The following is a 9,393-nucleotide window of genomic DNA, read 5'->3' as shown; positions in this document are numbered from 1 at the left end:
GGGAGGAGCCACAGCTGGGGCAGTGGGGGCCCCTTTGGGAGATGGAGTAGCTGGGGCTCTTTTGGTGGCTTGAGTTGCTTGGGACTCTTTGGGGGAGGGAGGAGCCACAGCTGAGGCAGTGGGGGTCCCTTTGGGAGACTGAGTAGCTGGGGCTCTTCTGGGGGCTGGGGCTGCTTGCGACTTTTTGGGGGATGAGATTGCTGGGCCTCCTTTGGTGGAGGAAGGAACCACAGCTGGAGTGAAGGGAGTGAAGGCCTCTTTGGGCGATGGGGTATCTGGGGTCTCTTTGGGGGATGGAGTGGGGGAATGCTTCTTGGCCAGTGACCCTTTAGGGACTTGAAAAGAAAGACTGGCCTCTGGAAGAAAGGAAGCTTCAATTGGAGAAATAGAGGATGAGTGATTTCCAGCAGGAATATCAGGGATAGCAGGAACACTTTTTGAAAGAGGAGAAAGAGTTAAAGTCATAGAAGGAGTTGAACCCTTCTTGGTTGGACATCTTTTAGTTTGAGGAGACACACTAGTCCCTAAAGGAGATGGAGAGTCAGCTAAGTAAGCTCCTTCAGAAGATGCATTAACTGAAGTACCAGAGTCCTTGGTTGGGTGCCCTTCAGGAGAGGAAGCTACAGGTGCCAATGCGGAGGTATGAGAAATACTGTGAGCTTTCTTTGCACCTTGAGGAGGAAGAGAGGGAAAGGGCTCAGACTTGGGACTATCAGGGGCTAGTGCCACGGCAACTGGAAAAGCGGAAGCATTCTGGGGGGATAAAGTCACAGCTGGAGCCACAGGGCAACTTTCAGAGGCTGGAGGAACCAAAGGTAAAATAGTAAGAGTGGAACTACCCTTCTTATCTGGGTGGCTTTTATGAGCTAAAAAGACATCTCCTAGGAAAGGGCTGGCTGTAGTGGCAGGAGTGGAGGTACCCTTGGTAATTGTAGGAGCCACTCCTGCAGTAGCAGCATGTTCCAGAGGAAATGTAGCTATGTTTGGGGTAGTGAGAGAACTTTTGAGAAGCTGACTAGTGGGGTATGGACTTGCACAAGGATCTGTCTTGATTACAGAGGTTGGGGAGTTAACACCCAGAGGAGAGGGAGCAGTACTGGCTGGCGTAACTACAGAGAGAGGATCTACAAGGCTTTTTTTTGCTAAAGTGGCTTCAGGAGAAAGAGCTATCTCCAGAGATGATGATATACTTTGGGGAGAGGGGGGATTTTTAGGGGTTGCCAGGGCCAATGGTATTAGAGTAGAGTCTTTCTTGGTAGGGAGTCCTGCCTGTGCTGGTGAAACAGGGGCTCCAGTAGGAGAGGGAGGTTCAATTTGGGTATCTTTTTGTGTTGGTAACTTTACCAATGCTGATGCAGGGAGACTTTTGGGGTTCTCAGAGGCTGACAGAGGAGGAGGGACTGGTATTCCCAGAGGGGTTACTTGAGGAGTACAAAGCACTTTGGGAGCCACAGGAGCCATAACCACGGCAGTATGGGAAGCTGAGTCCTTACTACTTACGGGGCCTGAAGAAACTGGAGGTGACATACAAGTAGCTACCTCAAAGGTAGTAGGTGCCGCAGAAACTGTAGAGGGGTTAGTCATAACAAATGGGATGGTTCCAACAGAACAAACAGGAGCTTCTTTCAAGCTTGGACTCCCTGGAGGAGAAGGAATTTGGGCCACCAAAGGCTGATGAGGAGTGGCATTAGGAGAGCCTTTCAGAATGAGAGAGGCTGTGGGAGATAATGGAGAAGAGGTAGCTACATTTGATGAGCCAGAAGGGCTGAAGGAAGCTACGCCAGTGATGGCAGAGGGGTCTTTCTCAACAGAAAGAGCCAGAGGGGTAGCTGGAGCCCCCACTGGAAAAGCAGCCACAGCAGCAGGAGCCACCTCATTTCTGGAAGGAAGGGGAGGAATCTGAGAGGGGTAAGAGGTCCCTACGGGAGAATGATCTGCAGAAACGGCATCTACTTCAGGATTTGACAGAACATTAGGGCCTGTTTGACCTAAGGGCCGAATAGGAGAACCAAGAGAACTCTGATGTAAAGGTGCAAGATGAGAGCCTAGAGAAGTGAGGAAAACTGGAGGGACGCTGGGAGCCATAGATACAGACTGGGTGGAAAGAGATAACGCAGCAGGTGAACTAAGGGGTCCCTTTAGGCTGAGACCTTCAGGGTTTTGTGAGCAAACAGGGATGTCTTTGAACTGAGGGGGAGTGATGGGTGGCATTTGAGGACATGAGGCTACTCCACACTGAACAGAGGCCAAGGGAGTTCCAAGATGGGAAGGAACAGCACTGACTATACCTGGAGGGATGGGGGTGCCTTTTGAGTTAGGGCCTACTTGCACGGGAGCTTGGATAGGAGAGGTCTTTGGTTCTGAGGAAACAATGGGAGCAGACAGAGATGTCACTGACCCTGACTCAGTCACAGCAATCAAAGGAGGTGAACTAAGAGGGTTAAGTGGATAAGCAGAGCTCTTCTGAACTGAGTGGGGAGCTAAAGCCACTAGAGCCAAGGGAGCTGAAGAGGAATGGGCACCTTTCACAGTTGGAGTTATCATGGGAGAGGCCAGAGCTAAGGCAGCTGGGGAGATGGGAGGCCCTATCAGGAAAGTTGGGGTATCATTGGGGGAAGGGGAAAATCCCAAAGGCAGGGCTGTTCCAGAGGATGACTGGGGAAAAGGAGCTTCAAAAGGGGTTGAGACAACACTAGAGGGAGAAAGGAATGGGGAAGGCTGGTTAGGGGTTGCCAGAGGGCATTGTTGGGGGGCCAGGGAGCAAGGAGGGGGAAGGGTAGATTCAGGCTGCCCTAAGGCAGCAGTGACACTCAAGGCTGAAGACACAGGAAGCACAGCTGGAGGAGGAAAGCAAAAAAGGGGATAAAGAAGGAAAGGGAAGGAAAAAAACAAAGGTGAGTTATGAAGCCCAACCTGGTACAACATGCCTCACAGGAAACAAGGAATTTTTAATCCGAGAATGAAAGTCACCACACAGGATTAGACAAAGGTGACAGGCAACAGCAACCTTCCCCAAACATACTTCGGTGGTTGAGTAAGAATACATCCCTCTCCCCATCTCCCACATTTCCCATGTTCTACCCCCCCCCCAAAAAAGCAAACTATTTTAAAGTGGAGATAACAGTCTAAGCAGCCTATTAGTCTCTAAATGGGGAGCACAGGCCTAGGAGTGGGTTGGGAACAGCATGCTTTTTACCCTTTCCCAGATGTGCCCTCCCTTCCCTCCTTGAATGAACCCAAAGGCTTTCTTACAGGCCATAGAATACCAATAGAATAGCGGTTCTACTGTCAAGGATCATGAACTAACTGAAACAGATACTGAAAATTGGAACAAGGAAGGCAGTGAGTGGTGATAATTATGGGGAGTCGGAACTGAATGAAAAAAAGAACTCCCCCCCCACCAAAACAAACCAAGTCTTTATATGCTCAGGCTTTCACTAGGTCAAGAAAAATCTGACTCCTAGAATAAAGTTTTAGGAAGGTGGTGTCGACATACAATTTTATGTGAAGTATTAAATACTAAGTCACTTTGCCTCCCTATGCCTCAGTTTACCTACTCACCCAAAACAAACAAGCAAAAAACCAACCACAAATGGGTTGTACTTCATAATGTCTACACACCTTCCTAGGTATTGTTAGCTCTTCAGACATCAATTTAAGATGAATTAGACTGCCAGGGAGAGAGCTTAGTCACAGGGTAGGGGTTGTATTATGAAACTGTAGCCCAACTTGTTAAACCAGACTGTGGTTCTATTTTGGAAGTAGGGAACTGGAGTGGAGAATACACTGGCTCTCCACCCCTTAATCTGGATAAGTATGTCATTCTGCCAAAATAGACCAATGTTCAGCACTAGAGTAAAGCTCAGTAAAAGATTTTCTGAATGATACAAATTCACAATTTATTCAACCAGTAATTCTAAAATTGTTACAGTATCCTACTACAGAAAGGACAGGTGGCTCAACCAGTTTTTCCTGGAGAGTTGGTAGGTCAAAGTCTTACGACTACAGTGCAAATGCCTCCAAACATATGAATCAGAATTTGAAATTTAGAATGTTTTCCTCTGACTGGACTTCAAGATGGGATAAGGCCCAATTTACTTGCTTTAGACACCATAACCAATTCCTTGGGCTAGGTTTTGCATTCGTTATAATAATTACTTAGTTACAGTTATAGAAAAAATTCAGAGTTTTACCACTGACACTCCCTTAGTATTACTAAACCTATTGTGCAAGCTCAAACTATTCAGAAATAAGCTTAACAACACTCCAGGATGACTTCAGAAGCAAATGGCATGAGGTTTGAAACCAGATTATTCTAAATTCATCTTTATTTCAGTCTCCACATCTGTAAAATCAAATTGTTCAATAAGGTTTTGGTTAGCACTGGATCTTTAGAGACCAGTCCTTTATTTTTCCTTCCATTAAGTCCCTTGTACTTCAAGGATTTCATATAGCTTGTTCACTAGCTTAGAGGCCCCCTCCTTTTTCTTTTCTAGCAGCTGTATTAATCCCTTCAGCTGCTAAAATCAGACAGGCGGGGAGAGAGAACCTCAATGCTTTCAACTATAAACAACTCTATTTTAATTCCAGAAGGGGAAAAGAATTGCCCTTAAGTGACAGGTGGAGTTAAAAAAAATAATTTATAATAAGAAAAAGTGATGATGGAAGTTACAGTCTGAAGATTCCCTTCATTTATTTCAGCACGACTGATGCAGCAAGAAGAACATCATTAAATATTTTTTTCACTACCCCCTCTCAAGTTTTCTAGAGAAGTATTTTAACCAGAATTCAAAACTTGCCTTTACGCTATGTTTATATCCATCAATTTCAAAGCTGAAGAACAGTCAAAGGAAAGCTTTATTTCAATCTTGGGTTCCAGGCAAGCTGCTGATGCAGGCACTATTCCAGCACACTAGAAACATCTTAGCACCAACCCAGAAAATAAGTTAACCAACCTAGGAGGGCCCTGGGGCCCAGTAGGACACATTTACCACCAGCACACATCTCATCCAGACATGTGATGAAGGCACAATGCCAAGCTCTGCCATCTAAAACCTTGATGCAACTTGCTGGCTGAACTTCACAAAAGCTCAGGTCTCCTTGGCCTGCAAGTGTGTCACCCAGTTCCAATAGGTAAGAATCACCAAGCCCCTTCCCTGCTCAGTTTTTGGGTGTGAGGTGAGGGCTCCACAGAATGCCCTGTGAGGCAGTTGCCATAGCCTACAAAGCAGGCGCGGGAGCTTTTTAGGCTCCTGGATCTTAAATATACTGTTTATATTCCATCCTCTAATGAAGTCCCTCCAGGACAGCAGTTAATATCATGGATTCTCCTCCCTGGTAAAGCTACAGCCATCTTTATAATGAGTTAACTCTGAAAAACCGGAGTGTATCCCCTTTGCCATTTTAAGCCACCAAATGGTCTTAGGGTCAGTCTTACAATTTTAATGAACAAACAGTAAGGGCGCTAGGGGAACCTACCTGTCTCAGCCTGGGGCTGTGGCAACTCCTGCTCTGTAGCAGGGACGGTTTCTGTGGCTTCACCAGGCATTTCTGAAGGGAATAAAAAGGAGGCCTGAATTGACTGGGATCCGTTCTGCTGCCCAACCCAGAGTCAAATATTCTTAAAAACTCTGCTGGTAAGAAAAAAAAAAAAAAAAATTCGTGAGAGTGTCTCGGGCCAATCCTCCCCAAAGCAGCTGGGAATAGGTAAGAAATAAGACGTGACCCTCAGATCTCTGATCAAGCGAATCACCTTCTACCTCTCTTTACTCCGCAGAGGAACGGACTTCTAGTGCCCAGGGGTTCCTTTTACTCTACACTCCAAATCCCACAAAGGCAACAATCACCACTGCGTTCTCAACCCGAGGGAGAGGATTCCGGTCTGGCTCCCGACCACGGGCGACTTCAGACGCTACCTTGCACCACCTCCCCACCACCTCCTCTCCTACACAGACGCCGCCTGGGCTGGGACCACCAGGTCTCCCGTTTGCCGACTTTCGGGAACCAGGAGAGGGGAGACGGTGCCTTAAGTCCCAACACTCGCTTGTCCCAATTAAGAACGGCGTGTGTGTGTGTGGGTGTGTGTGGGGGGCTGTTCCAAGGCTGTGACCCCCTTAACCTCCTTTGGGTTCTCGTGAAGCCGTTCCCAACACCAGACGCACTCCGCTTCCGCCCCCCGGACCGCAACGGCTCTATCTCCCCAGCCCTGGCCTCCAGGCCCCGCACGCGGCCCTTCTGCCCCGCTTTTGCCAGGACATCCACCGCAGACCCCATTTTGTCCGGAGGCCCCAAGGCCACCCTTCCCAGGGCCGAGTGGGAACCCGGTAGCCCCATAAAGCCTCCAACTTCCCTTAGCTCTCAGTCTCTGGCGCGGCTTAGTCCGCAAGGAAGGCGGATGGCTGCGGATAGAGAGTGGCGGCGAAGACAACACTTACTGTGAGGGGAACGCGGAACCAAGATGGCGGCAGAAAGAGAGCGAGCGAGAGCGTGACCCACGCCTGTTGCAGAAAGAAGCCTGGCGGAGGGGGCGGGACCAGGATCCGATTCCGGGTCAGGAGCTGCCGGCAGTCACTTCCTTTAACAAGTGACCCGTCCTACTGTTCCCAGACGGGGTTGGTGACGAGGTCTAAATAAGGGTAAGAATTCAGAACAGGACGCGCTGGCCTGGCAAGAACCTCAGCTCGCTCCCTAGATAGCCGACCCTTTCCCGTCCCCAAAGTCGGGGCATTTCTTTTTTTAAAGATTTTATTTATTTGACAGAGAGAGACAAAGCGAGAGAAGGAACACAAGCAGGGGGAGTGGGAGAGGGAGAAGCAGGCTTCCCACCGAGCAGGGAGCCCGATGCGGGGCTCGATCCCAGCACCCTGAGATCGTGACCTGAGCCGAAGGCAGACGCTTAACGACTGAGCCACCCAGGCCCCTAAGTTAAGGCATTTTTGATACCCGAAGGGAAATTGTAATGACAGAAGCAACCTCTGCCCTCTGGTCAGTAAAGTAGCCACAGCGGTATTAGGGTGACTTTTTGATTTCCCCTTTTCAACTAATGCAGGGAAATAGGAGAAACGAAATAATATCGAACGCCACAGATTGTAGTCACATCATTGTAAGGTAGCAGTGACTTAGGTTAACTCTCAATTATTTTATTTTTGGAATACACATTTTTGACTGATGTTGAAACTATTAGATTACACTCCTCAGAAAAAAGAACACAGGCACATATACAATTCTTTTTGCCTGCTGTTTTGGGCAAATAGATATCCTGAAACTCATACATTCTAGTAGTCCCAGACCCCACGTTAACAACTCATGCTTTACACAGTTAAGATTCCTGAAAGTAGAATGTAAATTCAGTGTTTTGTTAATGAAAAGCCATGGGTCCTGATCCCCATGCCCTCTCTCAGCCCTATAAAAGGACTCAACAAATACATTACCTAAGTCAGCTAGCACTTTTTGAGCTAAAGGATTTACGACAATTGTGGCTGCCTTTTAAGGGAAGCAGTGACGTTATGCTCTGAAAACTACTTGTGAAGTGAGGATTAATAAATTAGGATTAAATGAAATAGTGGAGTTTACCAGCAATGAGAAATTCTGAAAATTTTTTCAGATAGGGGAGGCAATATTGTGGAATGATTAAGAACATGAACTCTGTAGGGGCGCCTGGCTGGCTCAGCTGGAAGAGCATACACCTCTTGATCTCAGGTTCATGAGTTCAAGCCCCATACTGGGTATAGAGATTACTGAAATAAATAAACTTAAATATATATATATATATATATATATATATATATATATATATATGAAGAACATGGACTCTGTAGCTGTACTCCGTCTGAATCACAGCTTAGTCACCTCATAGTGACCTTGGGCAGTTTAATTAACCTGTTTGTGCCTCAGTTTCCTCACCTAAAAAATGGGAATATAGTAGCTACTTCATAGGATTGTTAGGAAAATTAGGTACTATATGTACATTACTTAAAAAGTGCTTACTATTTTTTCTAAGTAAATATGTGATCTGGAAGACTTGTCAGCACAGTCCATTTACCTTCAGAAGAAAGGGCCAGCAATAGCCAGTCATCTTCTTAGACAAGTAAAGCTATTTTGACCATTTCACTTTCTTTTCCATCAAGCCACTGACTCTTCTCTCTGTTGTTAATGACTAAGGAAGGATGTATTTTCTTTCTTTGGATTTCTTTATAAATTGGGCAAATTTGGAGATGGAAGTCAGTTCTGTGCCCTTTGTTTATACAATTCTCATATATGGATGAGTTGGTAAAATCAGAGAATAGGGAAGTCAATAGTTTTTTAGCATGTTTCTGCTATCTTCAAGAACCAAACATTTATTTTGAAAAAAAAAACTTAAATATTTTTTTAATTCTTTAAATTTTTATTTAAACTCCAGTTAGCATACAGTGCAAAAACATTTCTTTTACATGAGTACAATATGTTCAGCTTTATCCAAGAGCTTTAATAATAAAGCATTAAGATACTTTAATGGTAGACATATTGGAATCTTGAAACATCTCTTGTTGAAAGCATAATACCAGTCTTTATACTCTCGTTCTGAGTTCTTAAGATGGACTGAGTCTTTAGTAATTTTGTATTCAGGAATTTTAACCGGCCCACTGTTTTCCTAACCTAAAAACTGAACAATACACAGTAAATAGAGGCTCAAATGAGGAGTTTTGCACAATGGTCTTTAATGTTTTTTCTTAAAAAATTAGAAAAGAGAAGGAAATGCAAGGCATTGTAGTGTGTTGACTGCATTGTAAAGTGTTTTATATATATAAACCAAAAGATTAAAAAAAAAACTGTGTGGCTATAGAGAAAGCAATGTTAAAGGAAATGCAAAGGAAGGAAAATTTTCATAAATCATAGAAAGCACCAGCCTGATAGCTTGACTTCTCAGTGTTTCTCTGAAGATGGACTGTAATCCAGAACGATATTTTGTTTAGACTGGTTGTAAAACTAGGCAAAAGAAATCTGACACTTTCAGAAAAAAAAAAAAATCAACTATGGAAGAAACAAAACCTTTAAAATTAAGTATCTGGATATGTAGAAAGGGAAGTGTTTTGACAACTAAAACAGATTTTATGTTGGTGAAATTTGTTATTCTAAGTTGTTTCTTTATGGTGCAGACTAATCCAATTTTTTTCTGAGGAAAGAAGCCAGGAGCTACAAATGCAACAGTTGCAAAAAACACTCTACCAATCCCTATCGTAATCTAGTAACTCATATCTTTTGAACTGAAGTTTGGTATGTTTAGATGCCCAGTTTAAAATGATTTTTAAGAGAGGCAGTGGGGTGTGGCCTGACCAATAAAAATATCAGTAAGCAAAATTAGAAGTGACAGAATACATACTCCAGGTATAACTGTCTGAGACTTAAGGATAAAGC

The 9,393-nt window shown here is 44.9% G+C and overlaps 2 protein-coding genes across 5 annotated transcripts in view; both read right to left on the bottom strand.

Annotated features, from left to right (window-relative positions):
- The window catches only part of LOC116642567 (nascent polypeptide-associated complex subunit alpha, muscle-specific form-like), a 7,355-nt gene extending 1,891 nt beyond the window's left edge, over positions 1-5,464 (bottom strand). Inside the window, exon 1 of the mRNA XM_032421062.1 lies at positions 79-5,464. Coding sequence (XP_032276953.1) covers positions 79-2,925 — 2,847 coding nt within the window. The 5' untranslated portion in view covers positions 2,926-5,464. The remainder of the gene's footprint in view (positions 1-78) is intronic.
- The window catches only part of NACA (nascent polypeptide associated complex subunit alpha), a 12,553-nt gene extending 6,030 nt beyond the window's left edge, over positions 1-6,523 (bottom strand). The window contains exons 1-2 of one of the 4 annotated variants that reach the window (XM_032420747.1): positions 6,435-6,523; positions 5,479-5,630 (exon numbers count right to left, since the gene is read on the bottom strand). In XM_032420747.1, coding sequence (XP_032276638.1) covers positions 5,479-5,548 — 70 coding nt within the window. In that variant the 5' untranslated portion in view covers positions 5,549-5,630; positions 6,435-6,523. The other 3 variants (XM_032420748.1, XM_032420749.1, XM_032420750.1) reach the window with 3 other exon arrangements.
- Positions 6,524-9,393: the final 2,870 nt, after the last annotated feature.

The sequence above is a fragment of the Phoca vitulina genome, unplaced genomic scaffold (assembly GCF_004348235.1).
Source record: "Phoca vitulina isolate PV1807 unplaced genomic scaffold, GSC_HSeal_1.0 scaffold23, whole genome shotgun sequence".
Classification (NCBI taxonomy): Eukaryota; Metazoa; Chordata; class Mammalia; order Carnivora; family Phocidae; genus Phoca; species Phoca vitulina.
This window is presented reverse-complemented; position numbering and strand designations above follow the sequence as displayed.